Source organism: Crotalus tigris, unplaced genomic scaffold (assembly GCF_016545835.1).
Source record: "Crotalus tigris isolate CLP2741 ecotype Arizona unplaced genomic scaffold, ASM1654583v1 scf7180000018504.2861643, whole genome shotgun sequence".
NCBI classification, from domain to species: domain Eukaryota; kingdom Metazoa; phylum Chordata; class Lepidosauria; order Squamata; family Viperidae; genus Crotalus; species Crotalus tigris.
Window position 1 is genome coordinate 1226313 of NW_024097043.1, and position 27086 is coordinate 1253398.

Here is a 27086-nt window from a genome sequence, read left to right on the forward strand (position 1 = left end):
CAAAATGTGATCACGTCATAATGGGTGTTGGTCACTGAATAGTCTAGGTCATTTAACATCTTGGCATCTGCTTTTCTAGTCTGTCTGTCCATCCATCCATCCATCCTTCCATCCATCCAGTGATGGCGAACCTTTTAGACACCAAGTGCCCAAAAACTGCCCCACCCCCCGCTCCACCCTCACTCCGCCCTTCACCCAACCTGCCTGCAGAGCCACCTACTGCCTCAGCCCTGCAGCACCATGGCGGCCACATCCTGCACCCACACCCTCCAGCATCATCTTGCATGTCGGGGTGGGAGGGCGGAGTCTTGTCCCTGCTGTCTGGCTGCCATGTCCTTGGCTGCACTGCTCTGTGTGGGCTGCGTGCGGGGGCAACTCTCCTCCAGGATGGCTGCTGGTGAGGAGGGGGCTGCGGGGGAGGTGGGGGGAGGCAGGGCTGGGGCGATGGCACACGTGCCCACAGAGAGGGCTCTGAGTGCCACCTCTGGCATGCATGCCATAGGTTCGCCACCACTGCATCCATCCATCCATCCATCCATCCATCCATCCATCCATGAAGTTGATTGGGCGGATAGCATGAGATTCTTTTTCAAAATAATTTATTTATGTATTCATCAAATATACATGGCTGTCAAACTCATGAAAACTGACTGTTTTATAGTGTTGTTGTATGCCATCCAATCAATAGATAAAAACTATTATTATTAAAATTATTTTACAATCCCAAAGGCTAAGAGAAAACAGCAGGTCTTCATGACAATGGAGTCATCCCAATTCCTTGCTGGTATTTACTTTATTCCTGGTAATAAGCATTGTGCCAGACCTTTCCTGATTCCTTCAGGGAGCTGCAGAGGGAAAGAGAACAGGGGACACATGGACCAAAAACACATTTTCACAGTAGTGAGTTCTTTCCCACCACTGTCCACTTGAGATATTCTCTTGCCCACTGATCTCCCCATGATGACATGCCTGCAAATGGACTTTCCTGTGGGCTCGTACTTACCGCCATATATCTGCAAAAGCAGTGATCATGGGCTTGCACTCATACTTAATGTTATGCTTGGCACACAGGGATTTCACCAGGGGAGCCACCTTGCAATAATTGTGACGAGGCATGGTTGGAAAAAGACTGTGGAAAATATCAAGAATAGAAGATACTTCTGTAATATGGATCCTGCTGTCATTAGTGCACTTCCCATCTCAGGACATACCGGCAGGTTCATACAAGAGATAATCTTTCACCTGCCTGGTTTCCAAAGAGTTTTGGACAGGGATGAACCAGCTGGGGTTCTTCAGATTATTGCAGAACCACGATCCTTCCTAATGAGACTCTTTATATTAGGCTACTAGGAGCTGTAGTTCAGCCATGTTGTGGAGGTGCTCACAGGTTTTGTACATTTAGTTAAGAATTTTGAAGGTTAAAAAAAACCCCAGCATTTGACTTGGACCAGAAATGAATTATAATTATCAACCATTTGATCTGCTATAAAGCTTGAAGTAAGATATGAAAGTCCCAGCTCTAGACATCAGTTTCATTGCTGTATTTTGTATGAAATACTGCTTCTAGGCATTTTTACATGATAGGTCCCAAAGTCTAGTCTGGAATAGCCACAGCATGTATAACTGGAACAAGATATCTGCCTTCTTTAGACATAGCCAAAACTCTTGGCCACAGCCATAGTTTGGATTAAACCTTGTACTTACTGATGTTCAATCTGGAAATTTAAGTGCCCAGTGTACCAGTCATTGAATAGAGATTGATCCACATTACATGTTGCTGTGAGCTAAGGGAGAAATTTAAACATGTAGAGTTTCAATGACTTCCTTCATGTTTCTTCCTAGTTTCTACCAAGAGTACAGTAATTCTATCATTTACAGTATTATAGACCATCATTCATTTCCAAATGTTTTTTACATTTCTAGTATGGTCACTGCCCAGAAAGAAATTAGAAATCTTTCTGAATCCAGGCCAGGCAATCCAGGCCAACAACTCCACTGATGCTATATGCATGGGATGAAATCCAGAATAAAGTTGACTTCCCTGAGAGCCATCCTTATTGAACTATTTCTTTAGAAGTAAACATAGAAATATTCTGTGAAAGTTAGAACATTAGTTTAGGATCAAGGATAGTAGTATCCTATTCTCCAGCCATTAGCAAACAGATTTAGACCGCTTCCACGATTTTGGAATATATTCAAAATAATATTTAATATAAAACTTTTCTTCATAAATCTACTTTTATGGGCTTTAACTTTATTCCAAACAGAAATCAAAACTGGGTATAACAAAATCATATGAATTAATGTACCCTTTAATTATAATAAAAATAATAATATAAACATGCATTAGCAGTTAACAACTTTCCACCCCCAGGAGTTATATCATGCTACTACAAACATAAAACAAAACAAAACAGAAATTAGAACAGGAAAACTGTGTATGAATAAACCAACTTTAGAGCCACCTTAAAAACTGGAAGTAAGCCCCATAAAGAACAGGTAGAATCCAAATGAAATATATACATGGCTAACACAAGGATGTACAAACAATAATTATATAATAAAGAATGGCACTAGTTTTAATTTGGAGGACCTACAAGATGATATACAACTAGCTATGATTTACTGTTAAAAAAAGATAGAAAACCTGTCTTCTCTTTCATCATCTCTCATTCTCATTTTGTGATAGGTCAGGTTATCTATGCAGAAATCATCTGTTATTAATGTTACAACAACTATATGCTGTTTTTCTTGTTAACTTACATCACTGTGATCAGGTTTCTAGTATCACCTTTAAATTGCCTAATGCTTGCCAGAGGACTGTTCATATAATCTGTTCATTTAGACTCATCCCTTAATTATCTTGTCTAAACAACAATGTGAAATTGTAGTGTTACAGACATAGAATGTATTTAACACAATCTCCAGTCCCATAATATTTGATGCAAAGCCCTAAAGAAAAAGGACACCAAGAAAGCATGGAAAAAATGCTTTAAAAAAAGGAAAAAATCATTGGGTTGGTTTTTTCCCCACATGTACACAGCCATTCTACATTTTCTGGGGAGATTGCCGTAACTACCACCAGGAGCATTAGATTTCCTCCAATATGTTCTTCTCTACAATATCAAGAGAAAATAGCAGTGTTTCCTCCCTTGCCATCAATGTTTGGCCACTCCTATCTGGAAACAATATGTTAGCCTTATGGCTCTATGTTCTCATTCTGTAGATCAGGGCTGTCAGACTTGCAACATCATGTGACGTCCTGATATATCATGACTTTTTCTCCATTGCTGGCAATGGATGGTTGTGGTTTCGGCATGACACATCCGGCCCACAGGCCTGCAGTTTCACACCCCTGCTGTAGATCAATCTTACAAAGTTAATTTCTGATACCACTGAAAATCTGGTTCATAACCACAAAAAGAACAATTATGTGAATTGGAGTATACTTGTGGGGACTTGGAATTGTACACTGTCCTTTTGGAGGATGAATAGTATTGGTGCTATTCCTGCCTTACTGAATTGTCATAAGAAGCAAGGGAGATTAACAGGCAATGTACTACATTGTTTATCATCTCATCATCTACCATGGACAATGAGATCATTGTTGGTCCCCCTAACTCTTCTCCATGAAAAGAAAAAGGGCCTCACTGAGCAATTGGGGTTTTCCCGGAAACTGCAATATGAGAAGAGATTTCTAGCTGCCAGCATAGACATTCCATTTGCATTAGTTGCTCTTTATAAGACCATGTTCCCATGAAGATAAGGGCATGAAATATTTAAGAAAATAGCAGCATAATCTCTCCCTATGTTTCAGAACTAAGGACCCAACATTTGTGAATAAGATTATCCAAAGAAAGGAAACTTCCCCTTTAAACAGAAACTATCTCACCTGGGCAGAGAACCAATCTAAATTCTGATCATAGTCAATATTCATTGGAATGTGATTCATCTGTGAGACCCAGGCAAACCATGCATATTCTAAATACCTGTGTAGACATACAAGCAGTAACAATAGTGATTCAAACAAATTCTTTAAACGGTATACTCACTAGTAAAACTATTTTGCTTTTATTAGCCAAAAACATGACATGATAATTGCTATGACCACGTCATTGCATTAACAGACTATATAGAAAAGTTAATTTTTATAGGTAAAAGCAAGGAATTAAAGCTATGATGTTTTGCAACAATCTTGTAGATTGATCTATCACACTTTAAGCCCTCATATCCAGTTAGACATTTTCGGTATTCTAAAGCTGTGTAAATTCACATTCTTCAGAGTTCTCAATTAAACAAGTAGTATTATTCATTACATAAGTTGATGAACTACCCACATGTGGATTACCTATTGGGCAAGAAAGGTGGATAAAAGTGCTTAAATTTGGCTTAGTTTCTAAAGAAGGGATAAAGATTTGTCTGTATTTGCTTTCACAACTCCTTTTCCATCATCAGTCTTCCCATTTGCAAATAATTCTCAATATATTTTAAAACCAGCCTGATTTCTCCACTGTGTTCTCACTATCGATTGATCAAAACACTTTTAGCTCAATGTTAATTATATATTTGCAAGTTTGGGTTCCACACATTTCACCCTGAGCCGATTGTTGCCCAGTTTGAACTGGCCAACAGCTAACACCAAGAATCCCAGCCACTAAACATTCATTCTTCTGGCTCGAAAATCACAATGTACATTGTCTCCAGGGCTTTTAGTGGGCATATGAGTTACAAACAGCCCCTTCCTCAGGGGTATCAGATTGCTGGTCCACGGGCTGGACACGTCACGAGGAAACCGCGCTCCGATACGTCGCACAACATCATGTGATGTTGCGAGTTTGACATGTCTATTCTAACTTGACAGAAAATCTCAAAGAGGTTTCTAGTCCTTCCCCATAACATGCACAATCTAGGCATTTTGCAGCATGTATATGTGTGTTTGTCAATTTGTTTAGAAAACAATCTTTCAGGTAGATTGCTAGCCAGATTGTAACAGAGGACTGATTTGTGAAAATGTTAAAGAAATCTAAAAATCATTCATTTCCCTGGTGCCTTAAAGCTAATTGGTCCAAGAAGTTCTGAGAGGATTTTAAGGGCTACAAAATGGCATGCCAGCAAAGCTGCCTTTGAAGTCTTTTGCCTTAAGATACACAAGATAGGAGACAGGTTGTATATGCATATGGAAGCAGCTCCCCAAAGGCCCTCATTCCTTGGATAAAGCCACTGAGATGCAGTTTTTATCCAACTATGAATTGCAGGACAAATAAATAATGTTTTTTTCTGAGACTAAGAACTACAGACCAATCTTTAAAGAAATATCTACTCCTGTACCAAACTGCTCATAGTCTAAGATCGAGCTTTTAGATCCAATCTCTGGCAATTAGAGAAGTACATTTGAGACTTAATTAGTGTCTGTAAAAGTTTTGGTAAATAATAGTTTGATAATTGGTGATGACCAAACAATAACAGGAGTTTGTTCAATATCATTGTGGTGAGCTATGTTCTTTTTAATGACATGGTATTTTTCATTTACTTTCATTTTTATATGTTATAAACTAGTTTGAGGTGAGGTTGAGGAAGGATGGCATATCATTTTTTAAGTTAAAAAGCCCAAACAATATAGACATGGACATTACATGTTGCCCTTTGGTGGCATGCATCTTGTAGAAGATTTGTATTGCATCTCTCAAATCTATGTTAAGTAACTACATCCATAGCAAATAAAAGCCTTGTGATTATAATGGGACTTGGTCTCATGTAGAAACCATTGTGTCATGTGAAAAGAACAGTAATAGTGTATGCTAATTTTAACAGGTGTTTATTTGTTTTACATCCCCATATTAAGTCAATAAGAAATGGAGACCTCATTGGGTTTTTTTGGCTGGTAAGCAAAGCTATGTACATATTGAAGGTCTCCTTTTGGTTTCACAGTGTTTAAAGGCATCAGTTGGGTGATAGCAGCAAGGTAGAGTTTTACATTATTATTATTATTACCTGGCTAACCAGAGGTAAGCCATAAAGCTCTTAAATCCCATTAAAGGAACATACATGAGGCAGACACGGAAGTTATAGAAAAGACTGGTAAACAGCTCCTGTCAAAGAACAGAGTGTTAAATAGGCACAACAGTAACAACATGTGGATCATTATTATGAGTTGCTTTGTCAATTTCAGATTAATTAGCTGCAAAGTGGCAAATAGAGAGGCTAAAGGCTATAATGCAATAAATGCAGAGTAATAGGCAATCTGCAGTGTAGTGCTGAAGGACTTTCAGGGTCTCTTCATTTGTGTATGTAGCAAAACTCCCACAATGGTGAAAAAGTGTGAATGGAGCATACTAGCCTCAGTTCTGCAAAAACTGCTTTACATCAAACTGGAAAAAATTGCTTTAGGATAGAAGTGTAATTTTTGAAGCTACTAAAGGTCTCCATGTCTTTTGCAGTGGCTGATAGTGACATGACTCAACCTGAATAGAGTTATTTTTGCACCTTGGGGAGGACTGAAGTTTTCTGCCCACTCTATATCTAACTGTGGAGCATTGCTGTTATTATTATTAAACTGTATCTGTACTCCCCATATTAGTGCCCCAGATAATCTCTTCCCCATCACTCTGTAAATGCAGCACAATATCCATAGCAGTTAGAAATGCAATCTCCAGGCAATCTCTTCCTCTGCTCCTCATCACTTTCTACTCCACTGTTGCCACTGCCATTGCCTGGAGGAGTGTATGCTTGTTTTCTGTTTTTCAAGTTGGTTTGGAAAAGATTCACAGTCTGTGGTCAGGGCTTTACAGCTATGACAAGCATTCCTTGGCTTTCATTGTACAATTTGCCTATTGCTCACCCTTCCCTTCCCTTCCCAAACAAACCAGTTACATGTTCTGTTCCATGGTGCTAACTAAAGGGAAGGCCAATGAAATCATAAATGGCAGTGAATGTTCCCATGATATTGTGGAGAATTAAGGAAAAGAAACAAGTTATGTTTTGTAATGCATCTCCTGTAGCTCATTAGAAAGGAGGAGGATTCAGGACATTTACATGTTATACTTGACCATGTACCAATCCCCTAAAAGAAAAAGCTGTTATGACTTACCAACCATTTTTTTCTTTGAAATAAATAGCGATAGGAAACCACTTGGACGCCAACCGTAAATAACAATGGTGCAAAAACTAATATAAAAATGCAAAAAGAGAATACAAAAATGATTGTGTGACTAAAATAAAGATAGACTATATCCTAGAAGGAAAAAATGGCATCTGCCTTTGAATCCCATTTTGCATTAAATTAACCACCTTAATCCCTGACCTATTGCCCCACTGCTCATCGGGGCATTTCTGTAGTGATTGAGTTAAAGATCTGATGCCCAGGGAATAGAGAATGGCCTTGAAAGCCAGGAGTTGCTATCAAGGCAATGAGCCCTTTCCAAGAAAGTAATTTGAGTAAATGTCTCAGGCAGCTCCTGGTTCACATAACGGGAGGAAACACATTCATATTCACAAGATCCTGTTACTCTAGGTCTTCCAATAAAAGTAATCCTGGCTTATATGGCATTGGTTTCTTAGTCTGTTCTGCTTTATAGTGCTGATATATGACTTTATTGGTTATTCTCCTCCAAATTTAGGCTCCTGTGAACATAGTAAAACACTTACAGGCAAAGTAATTATGTTGGTACTGGTAAGGCATATACTTCTTTTTCTTCCTTCCCAGCTGAACATGGAGAAAGAGGGCAAACAGTTAAATTGACAACTACGTAAATTCCACATCAGGGTCATCTTGTCATGACCCATTCTTTACAATATAGATTCTTGAAAAGTTTGATCTTTGCATATTACTATGTCACAGATTATTTGATCTGTGACTCTTCAAATTCTGCCATACACACAGCTTTTGTGGGTTGAGGGTTGCACCTGATCTTTGAGAGAAGCTACCTTTCCAAAATAAACAGGGCCAGGAAAAAAAACACAGACAAGACAATAGCAAAATTAAATGTGATTTCATTTTAATTTGATTCAATTTAATTCAATTTATTTCAATTCATACATTGAATCCCCATGACTTAAATTACTTAATCTTTTTTGTCAAATTAAAAATGATAGTTTCTCAATTTTTGGAGAGGCAGTGCATTTTATTTCAGCCCTAAATAGGCACAAATAACTTGGTTAAATTCTTTGACTTTGCATTCATCTAAGCACAACATTTGGGAAGGGGAATGCATATTTAGACTGCACTTTGCAAGAAAATGTGGATCAAAACACATTCTTTAAAAAATAATTTTTGAAAAATGTACAGATTAATGCAGAAGTGCAATGGAAGTTTGTTTCATTAAGTCAGAATCATTAATACAATTTGGTTGGAGCTAAGAGAGAGAGAAATGCCAGAAAACCAAATATTTAAAATAATTGTAAAATTGATATGTTGGTTGTAAATTTGTACTATGAAATGATGCTCTGAGCAGGGAAGGAGTCTGTGCTGGGGAGCTATCAAGATCTGTTAAGACAGGAACGAGTTTCTAATCATGGGGCCTTCTCTTGTAAGCCTCACTAGTTGGGAGAAAATGAAATGTAGCAACAAATTGTGATGTAACTGGCAGGCAAACATGAAGGGAATTGTTATCCAAAAAGAAAAAAGAAAAGAAGTTTGACAGATTCATTACAGAAAATAAGGTAGTACCTGAACCAATCAGCAGTAGCAAGAGTTGCTGTAAAGAAAAATGGGAGATAGAAAGAATCCCTTCTTCCTACTTTCCTAGATTTCTCATCAGAGACATGGTGGTGTTTTATTTTCCTTTTAGTACTGCTAATATTTTTTCAGGGTCTTTTGTCTGTCTAGGACTTTCTATTTATTTACCTCCAAAGAAAGTTTCTTCCCCAGGCTGAAAAGGAATGGGTGCGTGTTGAGATCAGGGTCCTTGCGGAAACAGTTGGGTTTGGCATGATGCTGGTTATGCAAGTGATTCCAGTGGCCCACCACTCCTCCCTTGAGAAGCACAGAAATACAAGCAAGAATTCCATCAATTTGTGAATAATGCTGTATCCTATATATTCCCCACTGACTATCTACAAACAAAACAAAAACAGCTGCAGGTCAGTTGGTTTATACTTCCTTCCTTCTAGCAGGAATTGAATTGTGTACAATGAGAGCACTCTGACCTCCATCACTTCCATGTAAGCTAACTCCATTTCTTCTCCTTCTTATTAATCATCTAAAAATACTGCTTTCAAGACTGACTATTGAAAAGTCCAGTTTTGATGCTAAATATATTTGTGTGAAACAAAAACAGACTAGAAATACTCCACTAGTTTCTCTTCAGTAGTGAAAAAGTAAAGCAAGTATAGTGCAGTACTGTTAAAAATACTTCATAGCTATGAAATATAGACTGGCTATATTTTTCTTAACCCCATCTCTCCTTTATATAAGGAAGCACTGGTAGTATGATCATTTTTTACAGGGTTATGGCAAAAATGATCTTATATTTTCTTATATTGTCAGCACTTCAGTGCTTAAAGTGTGCTATATAAATGCATTGTCCTTAGCCTATTTTTCAAAACCCTAGAGACAGAAAATAACAATGGATTGGCAGACCCAATTTCAAATATATAACTCATCACAAATCATCACTTAAACCATCCCTTCTCTTGGATGGATTCTGACCTTAAGAATGCCAAGCACCACATAGTGAGCTATTCTGTTCCACTTGAGCTTTTCAAAGACTGACACATGGCCAAGATCATGCTGGAGAAAACCATATTGTATCTGGAAGTAAAAATCAACAAATACGACACATATGTATGTAATTTTTCCACATTTTTTCTGAATGGAGTAATTGGTAGAGGAACATCATTAATCACCATTAATTAATCAAAAAGAACCCCTGTTGTACTACATATATTATGTGATTATATACTGTATGTATAGATATTTGTGTATCTCTGTGTGCATACACATACACAACTACATAATACTTTATATGCTGTATGCTGTCAACAAATACTATTATCTTGGAGAAGCGTGCTTTCCTTCCAAACATTTTAATTTCAGCAGACAAAAAAGATGAAGCAATATCATTCATATTCTGCAATGTAATTTGCTCAGGCACTTTTCTTAATCTGAAGCAATAGGAATAGCACCTTTCTTAATCTGTGTGTAGTTATATTACTACATTCAGGTTCAACAGCTGAAAGAATTGAAAATCTAGATAACTATATAAGATGTTAAATTACTAAAGCAATTAAATTGTTCTAAATATGTTGGAGATTGTTTTACAACTCTGCTATGTTCTACTATGCAAAGAGGTTACCTGTCCAATGGTGAACATTGCTACTCCAAGAAGGAAAGGCATCCAGGATTTTCCAAAATACCAGATAGTAAACCAAGATGTAATGTCTAGTAGGAAAGCATGCAGAAACATGAAAACAAAAAAGCTCAATCTTGACTTCAAGAGCCCCATCTTCTCCACTGTTGCACGCAGTTCATGAAAATCCTTTACCAGCATTTCCTACAAGAAGTGATGACAGTTTTTTTACTTGCTTCAGAACATAAAAACCCTTTTGGTAGATCAGACCAAAAGCCAATGTTGAGTCTTATGTATTAAACTTAAGATTGGGTTTGCACCAGGATGATCCACTTGACCATACATCTTATTGGGTGACTTAGGACCAATTGCTCTCTCTCAGAGCAAGCTGTAACACAGGCTTGCTGGGATAAATTAAGGAGACCCCCATTTATGACATCTGGAGGTTCAAAGAAAATGCAGGATATAAAGGTGAAGTATAACTAAATAATTATCTATTCTATCATCTTGATTCCACAGCCAGAGGTTTTTGGATTCTCTCATGTGGGGCATCATATCTTCTCAATCATATGACCTCAGCAATGGCAACTAGAGTGTTTTCAAAAATTACTATGCATTCTCCTTTCAACAAAATAATAAAGGGAATGGAGTTAATACCCAAAGATTTATTTCAATGATGCGACTTGATGACCAGAAAATATGATCTAGGGTCATTGATTACGTCATTGTTTCATGTGGAAAATGCATCCCATGGCACTTCTGTCTTTACACTAAGCAGGACATCCAGATCTTAAAACAAAGAACCAAGCCATCAATATTTGGAGTTAATAATATAGCAGCAATAGTAAAAATCTGTAATAGGGATTCCCTGGCTCCTTTAAAAAGCTCTCTTTCAGTACAAGCACAGATACTAATCCTAGATTTTCAACAATAGATTCCTTTTTGCCCCATGCTTCTCACCACTCTGGGCCATAACACTTGTAAGTAACCTCTAAAGAAGCTGAAGATCTCCTCCTCCATTGCCTTGGCCCTCGTGCATTAAGGAATACACCTAAAGCAATTCTCTTTCTCTAGTGGAATGTGTACCTGCAGCAGCAGAGAGGAAGAATTTTGCCAACTGAGAACTTTCCCAGACAGAGACCCAGATCAAGAGACAAGGCAGTCCAGAGCTGAGGGGAAGGGGGAAAGTGAAACTATACTCTAGATAGAATTTCTCAGGATATATCAAGTAATTTAGAAAGATAGAACAAGATTCTTTCTATTACATGTAAGTAAATAAAGGATTGGACTCAATTGGATCTCAGTGTCCCATCTCTGGGCTTGAGCATGACATTCTTCAATTAATTGTGCTCAATTTGAGTGAGATAACTGATGATGAACAGGTGCCAAGTGAATGAGAAATCAAATCAGAAGGATCCTTTACCAGCAAACCACTTTATTACTGATAGAAGCAAAGTTTTTGTCGGTGATTGGGTACCAAGTCCCTCACCAGGGGACTTGGTAGGGTCAGATGATTGAGGAAATAGAGTGTGCAATCATTGCTTGAACTGGGTATATGAAGGCACATGATTGTTTTCTGAATGAGTGCAATATTGAAAGCGTTGGATGTGCACTACTTCTGACTTTGTTGCCTTACGTTCCTGTCAGACATGCTGTTGAGCCAGATAGAAATTAGCTTGAGTAGATATCAGCTTGCTTTTATAATGTTCTGGAGCTTCATAACAATCACATATTCAAGGTTCTACCATTTAATGCTGTATAATGTACCAAAGTTTAAGATAGTTTTGTTTGAGAGAGAAAATGGAATGAAGGATTGCATTTAAATGCTGAAAAATTAAAGAAAGTACATGAATTTGTGTCCCTTGATAGAACGTTCATTAAATATAGGGAACTGGGTGGAGAAATGTTAGGCTGTCCAATGGCTGATAGGAATACAGTGGGTAGTATGTGGTGTGTTGCAAATAATAAATGTTGGTTAAAAAGAAGTCAAATTATCTGCACATAAGAGCATTCTTCTGCAAATCTGCTTAAATGGAAATTTGCTATATCATGAGAAACATACAAGTAAATATAATGCAGTGGGAATGAGGTACTGAAGAAGTAGTAAAAGAAGGAGTTAGGATTAAAAGATCCTAAGTGAAGGTTATTAAATACAAAAGTGAGTGACTGTATGGAATAAATACAGTGAAGTGGTTTGATCAGCCATTCATCTTCACTTTCTATAGAAAAATATGAAGAGATAAAGTGAATAGTATAGACGTAACCTAGATTTAGCTGTATTTTTCCTTTTTTTAACCTTATATCTTTCATTCAATTGGTTTAATGTTACACTTCTGCATTTTGTATAATGTTGTTTGCCCTGAAAGGGATTAGTGTGGTGGGGATATATACATACGCATACACATACACATACACATGTGTGCCTAAGTATCTACAATAAAGGTTCTGCAAAAAAAATCCAACAGCTGAGATCACCCAATACTCACATTTTTGGTGGGCTCACAGCACGGTTGATCTGGGGCAAGCTCTCCAATTAGGAGGGAATTCAAATATTTCTTTACCAGATCCTCATCCTTGTGGAAAGCTGCAAAGGCATCCTAAATACACACACACACAAAAAAAAAAAAGTTTAACATGGCTAGGTGTTCTTTTTGAAAATAATGAAAAGTGCACTGTGGCTGATGCTTCTGAAATGACTATCGAAGAGGCCAACTCTATAATCTTGATTATTTTGAAGACTGAAGCTGTGTTTTTGTAGTTTACCTGAAATGAAAATAAGGATCATCTTCTCCTGCAATGGTTGGACTTATGGAGATGTCTTTTTCTATTGGCTTTGCTCCTTATTCACCCTGTCCCTCAGCATGGTGCAATGCAAAGAGCTCGTTGTTATATATGAAGCAGCCTGATGAAGAGGTGCCTACATCAGCGGTTCTCAACCTTTTTATACGGCGACCCCTGGTCACACAGACGTGCCGCGCATGCACGGGGGCGCCACGCACGCACGGCGCCGCCCCCATGCGCAGCACGCATGCACGCGCCACCCCCATGCGCGGCGCACATGCACGGCGGTTCCCCCTGAGGGGGGAAAATGGCGGATCGCGTTGTTTGGCAACCCCTGTAAAATGGTTGTTCGACCCCAAATGGGGTCGCGACCCATAGGTTGAGAACCGCTGGCCTACATTAACCGTTTTCTAGAGCTGCCATTTCTGTGCTTTTCTATGGGAGACAACATCAAAGAAGCCCTTAATGGTTATTTCTTTTCCTTAAAAAGAAGAACAGAGGCATTTCTAGTATTTGTGTCAGAAAAAAAAACAAAGTTTGGCAGTGTAGCTGCCTCCTGAGTGCTCAGGCCTAAAGGCTGGAAAGAAAGGAGTTCAAGGATGATTGTGAGAAATAAAAAGGAGGAGGAATTTTTTTTAACAAAAAGGAATGGAATTACACGGTTGTCTGTCAGAAAGTGATAAAGGAAAATGACTTTTTCCCTCCTGTCCCATGGAGGAGCCTCCTTCTTTCAGACTTGAATTCTTTCTTTGGGAAAAAGCAGAATTTTCACTCTCTGCTCCAAAAAGAAAGAGAAAGAAGAGGAGAAGATTTAGAAGGTGCCAAAGCAGCACTTATCAGACTCAGATGAGACTTAGAGGCTATATAGGCAAAGCAGGACTTGCAACCACAATCACCATGAAGTGAGCTGTAAACTGATTATGTTAGCAGAGCCAATGAGGAAAATGAAGAATTCAGGAAAAAATGGAAGGGAGGAGGGGGGGGGAGAAATTGAAATAACTTCCCCCACCACCCTGCTCAGTTGTGGGGATGGGGGGGTTTCAGAATCCACAAGATTGTAGGGATGTTACTTTGGCCCTTTTGTATAAACATCAACATCTCCACTCTTCAGGTTTTGACCCCCTCCTTGCTCTCCCTATTCAGTTGGAGGAAGAAATCCCCTTGGTAGCAAATTGAGAACTTTCTTTTCACACACACACACACAAACAAAAAATGAAAATGAATACACAATTAATTTTAGAAAATATACAAAAGGAGGGGCAGCACAATCAGATTTTTAAGGTTCTGTTAAAAAGGCAGGCACAGCCACACTTCTCCGTGCATTAATGATTCACCTGTGGAGATGGTTACCAGCGTCAAATTCCTGGGTGTGCAGCTAACGAGTAGGCTGACTGGTGAAGTGGGCACAGCAACGCCTGCATTTTCTGCATCGCATGAGAAAAGCACATCTTCCTTCCCCTGTCCTGACCACTTTCTACAGGGGGACGGTCAAGAGCATCTTGTCATACAGCATCACAGTCTGGTTTGGAAGCATCACTGCTTCAGACAGGAAGGTGGTGCAGAGAGTGGTGAGGATGGCTGAAAAGATCATTGGCAGTTCCCTCCCTTCCATCCAGGACATAGCACAGAAGCGTTGCTTGAGCAGGGTCTGTAAGATTATCTGGAACACTACACATCCTCTTCATGACCTGCTTTCCTTATTACCTTCTGGGAGGAGGCTTCGTGGTATCCATAGCAGAACATCCAGATTCAGCCATAGTTTCATTCCAAAAAGCATTAACCTTGTGAACTCTCAAGCTTCCTCCTTCCGTTATATATTCAAGATGGACAGTATTTAATATTTATTTGCTACGTACATGTAGGGATGGGGGTCTATACCCCCATCCCTACATGTTCATGGTATGTTTAGGTATGTATGTGTTTCACTTTGAGAGTGGGCAACTAAATTTCATTTTTGATGTGTGCCGTTGTGCCCACAGTAAAAAAATGACAATAAAGGTTATCTTATCTTATCTGTTATTATAGCCAATCTCAATAAAAGTAGTTTTATCCTTACTGTGGAATTGATTTCCTGCTCTGGTCTACTTAGTGGGGCTGAAATAAAGATTCAAAAATTATACAACTCTATGGGGATCTTGAGATTTTTCTTTTTCACTGTTTAAGGAATATTTTCAAGACAGGAAACAGGATACATACAGCCACCATCAATCGAAAACATGTTTGACAACAGACTGCAAAGACTTTAAATGAACAACCCACATGGATATCTCCAGATGGACACAACACTGAACTGGATCTTTACATCTAGTGCTTTCACCAATAAACCCAAGTCACAATCATCAGTTAAAGAAAAAGCTCCTTACACAATTTATTTATTTATTTACAAAATTTATATAGCTGTCTACGTGCTCATAGTGACTCTAGGAAGCTTGCAAACAATAAAAACATAATATATAGAAAAAAAATAAAAATTAAAAAACAAAAACCTCCCCTGTCAACTGTCACCTTATACATGCTGTGTTTCACTGTTATCTGGTGACAGACTGCCATGAACTGTAGGGGATGAGAAGGGGGATGCTTGGGGAATTGAGACTGTATCTCCTCAAGACATTCCCACAAGGTCATTTCTCTTAGAGGATTATCTCTGAGAACCATAGAAGGATACACTCTGTTTTCCACTGCAGTCTTCTTAAACCAGCCAAAATATCTCCCTTCAACCACCTGCAAAAGCCCCTCCTCCTCCCAATCTCATTGATGACGAACAACATTTCAAAGTAAAGAACATTTTGGATTACAATGTCTTATTCAATGGAACCATTTCCCCTCCTCTAAAGCTGAATGGGAAGCTGCCCAACCTGTCTGAGCACCACAGCTTTTACATAAATTCCATGCCCAATATCCTGATAAACAACACTAATTAATTAACCTTTCTCCTTCTCTTTTCATTTCCAAGCCTAATGCCTTATTTCAAGAAGGGAAGAAAGTCAGCTGCCACCTTATACTTGCTGTGCTTCACTGTTATGTGGTGACAGACTGCCATGAACTGTAGGGAGGAGGGAGGAGTAGGGGGATGCTTGGGGAATTGAAAGTAGAGACTGTACTTCCTCAAGATGCTACCCCAAGGTCATCCAGCTGAAAGGAAGAGGGAGCCACATACCAAGGTGCACCTGGATTGACCATTCCCTTCTTTTGGGTCCCACCAGATGTACCCCCTTAGGGGATGGGACATGCAATATTCCTTGCCTCCCGCCTTAGTGGGTTGGCTGGATGTGACCGGCAAGAGAGGGTCCCTCAGATAACCTGGTCCCAAGTCATGAAGGGCTTTTAAGGTGACAAGCAGCACCTTCAATTGCACCCAGAAGCAAATTGGCAACGAATCCAACTCTATAGGAGAAGTGATGTATATGCACACTGAGGTCTGCACAAAACCATGTGGGCTATTGCATTTTGAACCAACTGTAGCTTCCAGAGGCTTTTCAAGGGCAGCTCCATGTATAGTATGTTGCAATAGTTAAGATGGGAGGTGATAGACCACGAGTGACCATGAATAGGGATTGTTGGTCCAGGAAAGGGCATAACTAGCACACAATCTGCAGTTGCACAATACTCTTAGCAGGGAGTAAGGCTCTAAGAACAATAATGCTTTTATAATTAAACAAGCTGATAAAGGAGAGATAGTTGTCATTATGAATGTGGCTTATTAAGTTCATGAAGCTAAAAGACGACCCTGTACCACACTGAGTTATCAGAATGAACTGTGCAGTCAGCTGAAAGAATTTCCTAAGTACATGCAAGATTGAATCTATGTGCAGAAACCCTGATCAGGCATCTTTTACCTTCTACCCAAAATACATAAACAGGCAATCCTGTCCCATGTTCCAAACATTGGAAACATTACGTCTAAAAGTCTATGTTTCAGGAGCCTTATGCTACCAGTGCTCCTATCTCAGCTATACAAGAGAGACTACATACTCCCTAACAAATCTGAAATCCACTGACAACATCCCTGAAAGCATGGACAAGCATGAACTCCAAATTATCAAGAAAATAATAACCAATGACAATCCAGCTCAGTTTACCACCAGACTTCATGACTTTCATTCATCACTATTCTCACACTGGTAACAAATATATCTGTGTATGAATGGCATACTTATATGCACAAACATCACTCTGCAATACATTCATGGAAGATTTCAAATGTTCTCAACTCTTAACTCCTGAATTCATATGAAATCTGATAATAGACACATCATGGAAGCATAAACTACATAATGGACACATAAACAACAGGAAACTTATAAATCACCATGCATACCTACATGCTTCCAGTTTCCATCCAGAATATACCATCAAATGCACAGTTTATATTGAAGTACAGATTCACAAAAACCTTCACCAGCAGAAAAGAATGTGAGTCAGCTGAATCTACATATATCAAGAAGTACCAGGCTATCTCAGAAAGCCTTAACAAAGACAGTGGGATTTTAACCCATCATGATACAGTAGGTAACCTGTTTCAAGGAACCCTCATCTGCTAATTCCCCAGTTTTCCCCTTTCCTTTCCCCTTTCCTTTCCCCTTTCCTCCCCATTGCCACATCCTATGCACATAAATTCCCAGATTCATCCTTGAAGAAGGTATTCACATTTATAGAGTGGCTACGTATGATTCTTCCCTTCAGCATAATTCTCTTTCATATAGCAAAAAATATTATTATTACTCATATATTTTCACTGAGAAAGTCTTCCTGACTGAATTTTGCTTAGGCAAAATATAAGCTGTATCCATGTCCATGCAAAACACCTTCTGAGCAGGTCTTCAAACCTAAATTGTATTTTGTTCACATTGTCTAGAAGTCAATAAAATAAAATAGCTGAAGTGCAGACAAGCATTGACCCAAACTGGAAAATTGAAAATCAGCAAATCAAAGCAACTTCTATGTCTGGGGGTCAGCTGCCAGGCCCCTGCCCTGTCCTTTTCCCAATAACACTTCTAAATTTTGTTCAGATACTACAGAATTACCAAGCGATACAACCACCACCTGGAGCTTCTTACATTGTGTCAAAGCATTGGACTGTCTAATCCAGAATGATATTCTGTAATGCCAGAATTCCCTATGGCTTCTGACAAGAGAGATTCTTTCCCCTCATTCTGCTATTCGAGACCCTTGGAGAAAGACTGAGGAAGAGACACCCTCAACCTGGAATGTGTGCATGCAAAGCAAGTGTTTTGTGGAAGCCTTCAGGTCATTCCAACCCTCTTTCCCCTCAGCAAGGACTTACCGTGGCATCTTGTCCAGAATAGTGTCTGATGAGACGAGGCCCACCTGGATGCTGCAAATAGAACTGACTGACATCATAGACTTTTCGGTTGATTACCAGCCATCTCTCTTCCTTCAAGTCTCCATTGCCTGTGCGGAGCGCCACCTCCTCCCAGGTGAAGAGCCGTGGGACCCCTAGCTCAGTCTCTGGCTTGCTTGCACTGGCTCCTGATTGAGGGGGCATCCTGGTTGAAAGCACTGAGGGATGCTGTTCTACTAACTCCTGGGCCGTTTGCTTTTTTTCCCTGTGGAAAGTTGAAATGACTCTACCTCTTCGTTCTGTTAAATGTTGCAAACAACTTTATATACACCTTTATCAGCTACCCACACTGCTATTAACCTTCTGTTGCTCCAGATTTATTCTTGGAAGGCTTCCTCCTCCCTCTGTGGGAGGTATAAAACTGGATTGTATTACTGGAGCTGGATTAATGAGGATTGTTGAGGTTTTTTTAAAAAAAAAAACAGAATAATAAACAACTGTGTAGAATATTCTGGGTAAGAACTGAATAAGTTCCATAACAGCTCTCTATGGGAGTCTAGCAGCCTCATCACCAACAGTTACTTTTAAAGGGCTTCCTTCTGTAAAATACCAAAAGCAGAAAAGCAGAGAATTGGGAAACCCATTCAGGGAGAGAAGTATTGCAAAAAATCAGCATTTCATAAGGCTGCTTCCAAAACTCTAAATCCTTCTAGGCATGGAAATGCTCCAACCCCTCACTTTTTCAAGAACATAATCACTTCTAATTTCATTCCCGATGCCAGTGCATGTTCAAAATGGTATAGAGAGAGACACTTATGTCAACATACTGTAGTTGTGAATTAAAGAAAAGAGATAGAAAATGAGAGGAGAACATTCAATTTTTTGCCTTTTTGAAGCTTTGTCTTATGAATGTCTATTCTAATCAGCATGGCTAATAACCAGGGATTAAAAGAGCTATAATCTAAAATATCTAGAAGATTGCTAACATGCTGTAAACTTGGCTGAAAGTTTAATTTTAGATCCTGATTATCTCCCCACCTCAGTCCTGTTCTGCTGCCTCATTGTGGCAGTGGAGTGCAGGATTCAGGTGTTTCTCAAATGAATGGGTGAAGAATCCTGGGAGTATTTAGGATTCTCCTACAAAGTCAACAAAGCTATACATAGCTATATAAGGGAGCAGCAGTGTAAAATACAGAAGCTAGATTGTCATTTAGTAACAAGACAAAACAGTAACTTCATACTTAGAGAATGCAATGGAAAATCACATGGATAATTAAGATAAAGTGATTGAGAAAATAATGGTAGATAATGGGTATCTCAAGTCAGATAATCAACACAATATGAAGGCAGAGTGTACATCTTGCAGACTATTTAGTGCTTATGAGGCGAGATTAAAGGATTACAAACATGTAATTAACAAAGTTGTCATGCATTGAAAGAAATTCCAAAGATGCAAAGATAATTACAGTGGAAACAGGAAAGGAAAAAAAGTATCAATGTGAGAAAGTTCAAAACGGTGAAAAATGAAATGAATTCATTTAACATATGAAGCATCAGCTAATTGCAATAGATTTAAATTGGATGCTTGCCTTTATAATCAGGAAAGAAACAGCAAGGGCAGTACTTGGGTACAATGCAGTCCAGAACTGAATAAGATTGATTAGACTTCATATACAACATTTTAAAATGACAGACAGCCAGGTTTATGATCTAATCTCTGATGCAAAATAGGTGGTTGACAAGTATTGTGGTAAGCTTCAGTTCTGACAGAAACTGGAAACTGGACGTGTTACCTATAGTTGGGGACTAGAATGTCAAAATTGTATTTTGTATTGTATTGTAACAGGTAACAGAACGTCCTAACCACGCTTCGCGAAAGCCAGGAAACAGGAACGTTGCAGTATTCAACAAGCTTTATTCACTATGTTGAAACTAAGTTAGCACTGGAACGAAGCTCCATTCATTGCCCTAAATACATTCCTCCACCACACCCAGAGTACACACCCCAATTGACGGTTAATTGGTCATCTGGAATCCACCTGTCCCCCTCCCCATACCTGCCTTGTGATAGTCCTCCACCCTACGTACGCCCGATCCAGCTAGTACTTATGTTCAAACCTTACATTGAGTCCACGCCCCGATCCAGCTAGTACTTATGTTCAAACCTTACATTGAGTCCACGCCCCGATCCAGCTAGTACTTATGTTCAAACCTTACATTGAGTCCACGCCCCGATCCAGCTAGTACTTATGTTCAAACCTTGCATTGAGTCCATGCGTTCCGTTCACGCCATTCTCATCCCTAATGTCCCACTCAACCTCTTCCTATAATACCCCCTCCCGGTATCCAAGTGTTGTCAGACCCAGCGTCCCAGTTCCCATCATTCACAGAGTCACAGTTCCAGCAACATAAGCCATAACAGTTTTAACAGCAGTCGGCTTCTCCATATTCCATTTCTATGTAGCCTCCATCTGGTTATGTGCTGGCAACATAGGATGTTCATGTGACCCGTTCAGCCGCCGCTGTTGGCGATGTAGCTCACGAAGCTACCGGACTTGGCTGGAACACAGGGTTAACTGGAACATTCTGGACTTTGGAAGGTAAGTATCACGCTGGGTCTGACATTTGGCCCTCCTCACCACAGGGCCCCCTGAAGGTGAGAAATGGGAAATTGATTAATCATGCCAATGTTCACATACAATAACCTTTCTAGTCACCCCCTGGTTTGTGTGGTAGTGCTCTGTGATACCGACGGATTAGATCAGGGGCGGATATATCGTGTTTTTCTACCCAAGAGGCTTCGGACAGAGGGTATCCCTTCCACAATATCAGATAATAGAGTCTACCCCCCCTTACTCACGAATCAATTATGTCCTGTATTTCATATCATCCTGGCGTAACAGGTCCGGGGGGTGTCTCATAGGACAGTCCTCCCATGGGTTTCAACAAACTTACATGAAAAACCAGGTGTATCTTACCAAGTAGCTTCGGTAAGTGGAGCTTCACCGTCACAGGATTGAGGATCTGGAGTATACGAAATGGTCCGATGTATTTTGGTGCTAGTTTTCTGCATGGCACCTGCAACTTAATATACTTGGTTGACAAATATACCAGGTCGCCTACCCGTAATTGAAATGGCATTCTGCGACCTTTATCTGCCTGATACTTTGATGTCTGAGCTGCCCGCTGCAGAGCGTGTCGTACTGTACTCCAAACCTTACCTACTCGCAACAACCACTCATTTGGTTGACCGACCTGGGTTTCCTGGTTTCTACTTTCCGGTAGTGGAGTAATATCATGTCCATATACCACTTGGAATGGGGTTAGGCCAGTACTTTTATGTACCGCATTGTTATACGCAATCTCCGCAAATGGTACCAAATCTACCCAGTTGGACTGTTGGTAAGACACGTAACATCGGAGATATCTCTCTATAGCCGCATTGGCCCGCTCCGCCGCCCCATTAGTACAAGGGTGATATGCAGAACTCAGCCCTTGTGTGGTACCAATAAACCTCAGAAATTGCCGCCAAAAATGAGCTGTAAATTGGACACCTCGGTCCGAAATAATCCAGCGAGGCGCCCCATGCAGTCGGAACACTTGGTGTACGAACATTTTAGCCAATTTCCTCGCCGATGGTAGTCCCTTACACGGTATGAAATGGGCCTGCTTTGAAAATAAATTGACCACCGTCCATATAACTGTATATCCTTTTATATTTGGTAAATCTACTATAAAGTCCATCCCAATGTCCTGCCATGGCCGAGTTGGATTAGACACTGACTGGAGTAATCCCATTGGTTTTTTAGGAATTACCTTCGCCTGTACACAAATATGACACCCTTTCACATAGCTTTCAATGTCCTTCCGCAAACTCAGCCACCAGAACTGCCGTCTCACCAAATGTAATGTTTTCAAAAACCCAAAATGGCCTGCTAATTTGGAATCATGGCACCGGTGGTACACTCGGTCCCGTAACCACTGTGGAATGTATAGTCTATCATCGTGCCAGGCTAAACCATCTCGGTAGGTCAACAATCCAGGATTAGCTAGTGACCAAGAGTCATTTAACAAAGCAGACTTTACTTCATCCTCGAATGCTGTCGTTTTTTCGCAGGCATCTGCTCGTATGACTTCAACACTGCCAGAAGGCATGATAGCTTGGATCACCTCTTCCTTTTTGCTGTCGTATTGTGGCAGACGTGAGAGTGCGTCCGCTAAGAAATTCTTCCCTCCTGGAACAACTTTAAAATGAAACCTAAATCGTTGGAAATATTGCGCCCAACGAACATGTTTGGGAGCTAATCTCCTCGGTGTCTGGAGGACCGTTAAATTCTTGTGGTGATAGGGCCCATTTCACGGCAAACGCTTCCTTTTCCCATACCGCCCAGCGTCTTTCTGTATCAGTGAACTTCTTGGAGGTATAAGTGCAAGGTTGTAGAATACCTTGGTCATTACGCTGCAATAATACCGCTCCGACTGCCACATCGCTTGCATCGGCCTGTACAATAAACGGCCACCCCGGATCAGGATGTACTAATACAGGTTCTTGAGCGAATAATGTCTTTAAGGACTCGAATGCTCTTTGACAAGCAACAGTCCAGTTCAAGGATTGTCCCGGGCGGGGTTTCCCTGCAATATGCTTGGTACGCAATAGCTGGGTCAATGGGAGTGTCACATCAGCAAAAGAGGGAATAAATTGCCGATAGAAATTAGCAAACCCCAAGAACCGTTGTAATTGACGGCGGGTCTTTGGGGCTTGCCACTCTAATACAGTTCGTACTTTACTGGGATCCATCTCTATACCGGCTGCTGAAACTCGGAATACTAGGTATTCAATGTGCTCCTTGTGAAATTCGCACTTTGATAGCTTACAATATAGCCGGGCGTCTAACAATTTTTTCAGCACAGTGCGCACCAACTTCACATGCTCCTCCAATGTTTGGGAATAGATGAGTATATTGTCCAGATATACCAGCACACCCCGGTACAGATGTTCATGCAAAACTTCGTTAATAAGCTGCATGAATACAGCTGGGGCCCCTTGCAACCCGAAAGGCATCACTTTAAATTGATAGCTGCCCAGCGGGCAATTAAACGCTGTCTTCCACTCGTCCCCTTTCTTAATCCTCACCCTATAGTACGCTTCACGAAGGTCTAATTTTGTGAAGATTTTCCCAGCAACTAGATGGGCAAGGAGGTCTTTCATCAATGGCAGAGGGTATGTCTGTTCTATACATACAGCGTTAAGACCCCTAAAATCCACACATAACCTTAATCCTCCATCCTTTTTCCCTTGGAATAATACCGGGGCTGCTATCCGGGAACGTGCTGGTTCTATAAAGCCTCTGGCCAAATTTTCATCTATGTATTTCCTCATTTCCTGTAGCTCCGAAGATGTCATCGGATACATCCTGGGTTTCGGCAACCTCGCACCAGGAACAATTTCTATTGCGCAATCCGTTGACCGATGGGGTGGTAAACTATTACATTCTTGCTCGCTAAAAACTGCTGCCAGATCACTATACACCGCCGGATATCCAGGATCACTCCCAGCCAGCCCTGATTTCGAGTCTTCAACCGCCCTATCCTCACTATGCACACCCGGATGGGGTGGCTGGGGACCTACTGCAAGCCTTAAATGCCGGGACCCATCTGCCCACCACATGTTCGGGGTCCATTTATCCAACCACGCTAGACCAAGGATGATCGATTCGGACATAGAAGGCACTACTATAAACCGTATTACCTCCCAGTGAATACCTATCTCCATCCTCACAGGCTCCATCACCCAGTTGGTCGGAGCTCCCCCCACGAGGGAGCCATCTACTTGTTCGAAACGAATCGGAGACTTTAACCGGGTTACCCTAATACTCATCTGCCGGACCACCTCCTTACTAATCAGACACCTAGTGCACCCGGTATCAAGCAATGCCTGAAATGACCCTGACTCCCCGGTAACCGGACTCGTTAATGTTATGGGGATGGTGAGCGGAACTATGGGATCACTCACCATCGGATCCTCCACCGGGCCTTCTTCTTCATATTCTTCCAATGCCGGAGAAATATCACCTGGAGCTGTTTGTCCTACTTGATGGGCGACTCGTGATTTCTCCGTCATTTTCTTTGGTGTAGTACCGGGTCTGCCCACGCCTGTTGGTATGTTAGTTGATTCGGGGAATGTGCACTCCGCCGCACGGTGACCCGGCCGGTTGCAACAGAAACACCGGAACACCGGTTTAGGACGTGCATTACTACTTGGCATCTGATTGGTACTGTCCTTGGATTGATCCTGGACCTTACGAGGCTGCAACCGTACTTCACGTGCTCCAGGCAATTCCCTTAGCCCAACATCTAACTCCACTGCCACCTTGAACCATTCGGAAAGGCGTCCTACGATCCCTCTAACCACACATGCCCTGCGTAGGTCAATATCTAGTCCCATGTGGAAATGATGGACCAGTAAACGATCTGGCCACGATCTAAGCCTTCCTGCCACTTTTGGGAAGTCCCGTATATAATCTTGTACTGGCCTGCCCCCGTCGCAGACCTATTAACTGTGCTTCCGCCCGTTGTAGTTGGGTGGGATCCTCAAATCTTGTTTTCAGGGCGTCTAAGAATAGTCCTATATCCGACAGCTCTCTGGCATGGTCGCTATACAGGTCAGTGGCCCAAGCAGCAGCTTCCCCTTGTAGGCTGGCTGTCACTGCAACCACCATCGCCCAATTAGACGGATATAGGGTAGTAAAACGATCCAAGTGGCTGAGCACATGGCTTAAGAATACAGCCAAACGATCTGGATTGCCGTCAAAAGTAAGCGTAATGGGAGGTGGATTCCACATCATGGCTTGTGGCCCAGGAGCTGGTATCTGGCCTCCATATGGGATATTTTCTGGAAGTAACATGGGTCGGTCACCTGAGCCTACTGGGCCTGCCCCTTGCCTACCTGAATCCACCGGCGGAACTCCGGCCCCTCGTGCCTCCTGCCGGTATTGGGAACGCTCAGCTGTGCCCTGCCTCCCCATGGTATTCTGCAAGGTAAAGCGGCTACTTGGCTGTAATTTGAGCCTCAGACTCGCTAACTGGAAACGGGATGACTCGGATGTTATACGCACCCCTGGGGCAGCCCTAGACTGGGGAAGGATACTAGCGGGAACTGAATAACCCCGCTCCCCAAACTGGTCTCTAAGAACGTCCAAGGTGTATTGCCCCGGAGCCGTGGAATAGCTCCACTCATCTTCGTCGTCTCCAGTGACCCGACGTTCCCTCCATCCGCTCAAACTCGGCGCCAATCCCCTGTCTCCGCGCTCCACCGGATGCCGCAATGCAGGACTCAGCCACCACTCTCCATCTGAAGCTGTGGTTGTTCGCGGTTTCACTGCATGCTCCGTAGCCTCGGGAACCTGCAGCTTCTCCTTTGGTCGAACAACCATATGAGGAGCCTCTGTATCACCGGCTACTGGCACCTCCATCTGCTCAGCAGCTTCTAACTGCTCCTCCTCCAACGGCTCCACTCCCTGTGTCCCCTCCGCCATTATGCTGTAAGCTAGATGGCTTTGGGGTGAGTGCTAACTTACTAACAGAACGTCCTAACCGCGCTTCGCGAAAGCCAAGAAACAGGAACACTGCAGTATTCAACAAGCTTTATTCACTATGTTGAAACTAAGTTAGCACTGGAACGAAGCTCCATTCATTGCCCTAAATACATTCCTCCACCACATCCAGAGTACACACCCCAATTGACGGTTAATTGGTCATCTGGAATCCACCTGTCCCCCTCCCCATACCTGCCTTGTGATAGTCCTCCATCCTACCTACGCCCCGATCCAGCTAGTAATTATGTTCAAACCTTACATTGAGTCCATGCCCCAATCCAGCTAGTACTTATGTTCAAACCTTGCATTGAGTCCATGCGTTCTGTTCACGCCATTCTCATCCCTAATGTCCCACTCAACCTCTTCCTATAATACCCCCTCCCGGTATCCAAGTGTTATCAGACCCAGCGTCCCAGTTCCCATCATTCACAGAGTCACAGTTCCAGCAACATAAGCCATAACAGTTTTAACAGCAGTCGGCTTCTCCATATTCCATTTCTATGTAGCCTCCGTCCGGTTATGTGCTGGCAACATAGGATGTTCATGTGACCCGTTCGGCCGCCGCTGTTGGCGATGTAGCTCACGAAGCTACCGGACTCGGCTGGAACACAGGGTTAATTGCAACATTCTGGACTTTGGAAGGTAAGTATCACGCTGGGTCTGACAACAGGAAGAAAGGAAATATAACTGAACTATATCATCTAGAAAACAGAAATGAAGTGATATAATGGTTCATCTATATCTATATCTGTTTGTGTTTGTGTTTGTCTGTATATACAGTGGTGGGATTCAAATATGTGAATAACCAGTTCTCTGTGTGGATGCCGCTTCCAGGAGTCCATTCTGGATCTGGGCAACAAAAAATTAGCTACCGGTTCTGCCAAACTGGTGCAAACTGGCTGAATCCCACCACTGTATGTATATGTATATGTATATGTATATGTATATGTATATGTATATGTACATGATTAATAATGTCAGTGAAAACAAGTTTCCAACGAAAGCTCGGTATTTATTAAATTTTTCCAGTTTGGATTTTTCCTGGTGGTCGTGATTGATTTATTTTATGACATGTATATGTATATTTAATAATATACAATCTTCGAACTCTGGGAGGAATAT

The 27086-nt window shown here is 41.2% G+C and overlaps 1 protein-coding gene across 2 annotated transcripts; it reads right to left on the reverse strand.

Moving 5' to 3' along the window:
* Window positions 1-582: 582 nt before the first annotated feature.
* On the reverse strand, window positions 583-18741 carry LOC120312445 (acyl-CoA (8-3)-desaturase-like). Of its 2 annotated transcripts, XM_039353174.1 has the most exons (12): window positions 18352-18739; window positions 12773-12883; window positions 10293-10490; window positions 9647-9748; window positions 8843-8971; window positions 7645-7702; window positions 7088-7164; window positions 5992-6089; window positions 3893-3989; window positions 1705-1784; window positions 1004-1129; window positions 583-845 (listed from the first exon to the last, which is right to left on the reverse strand). In XM_039353174.1, the coding sequence occupies exons 1-12, from the start codon at window positions 18571-18573 to the stop codon at window positions 794-796; spliced, it is 1350 nt and encodes a 449-aa protein (XP_039209108.1). In that variant the 5' UTR covers window positions 18574-18739; the 3' UTR covers window positions 583-793. The 2 variants fall into 2 exon arrangements, 1 of the variants encoding a protein (XP_039209108.1); XR_005557897.1 differs by lacking the exon at window positions 1705-1784 and having other exon boundaries at window positions 18352-18741.
* Window positions 18742-27086: the final 8345 nt, after the last annotated feature.

What these genes read in the sequence shown, in the direction of transcription:
- LOC120312445 (XM_039353174.1), bottom strand. Translation starts at nt 18,573, where the DNA reads ATGCCCCCTCAATCAGGAGCCAGTGCAAGCAAGCCAGAGACTGAGCTA. An exon ending in ATTCTGGACAAGATGCCACG is followed by an intron (nt 12,884 to 18,351) that starts GTAAGTCCTTGC and finishes GTGTGTATTTAG; the next exon opens with GATGCCTTTGCAGCTTTCCA. An exon ending in TGGTGCTTGGCATTCTTAAG is followed by an intron (nt 8,972 to 9,646) that starts GTCAGAATCCAT and finishes GTGCTTCTCAAG; the next exon opens with GGAGGAGTGGTGGGCCACTG.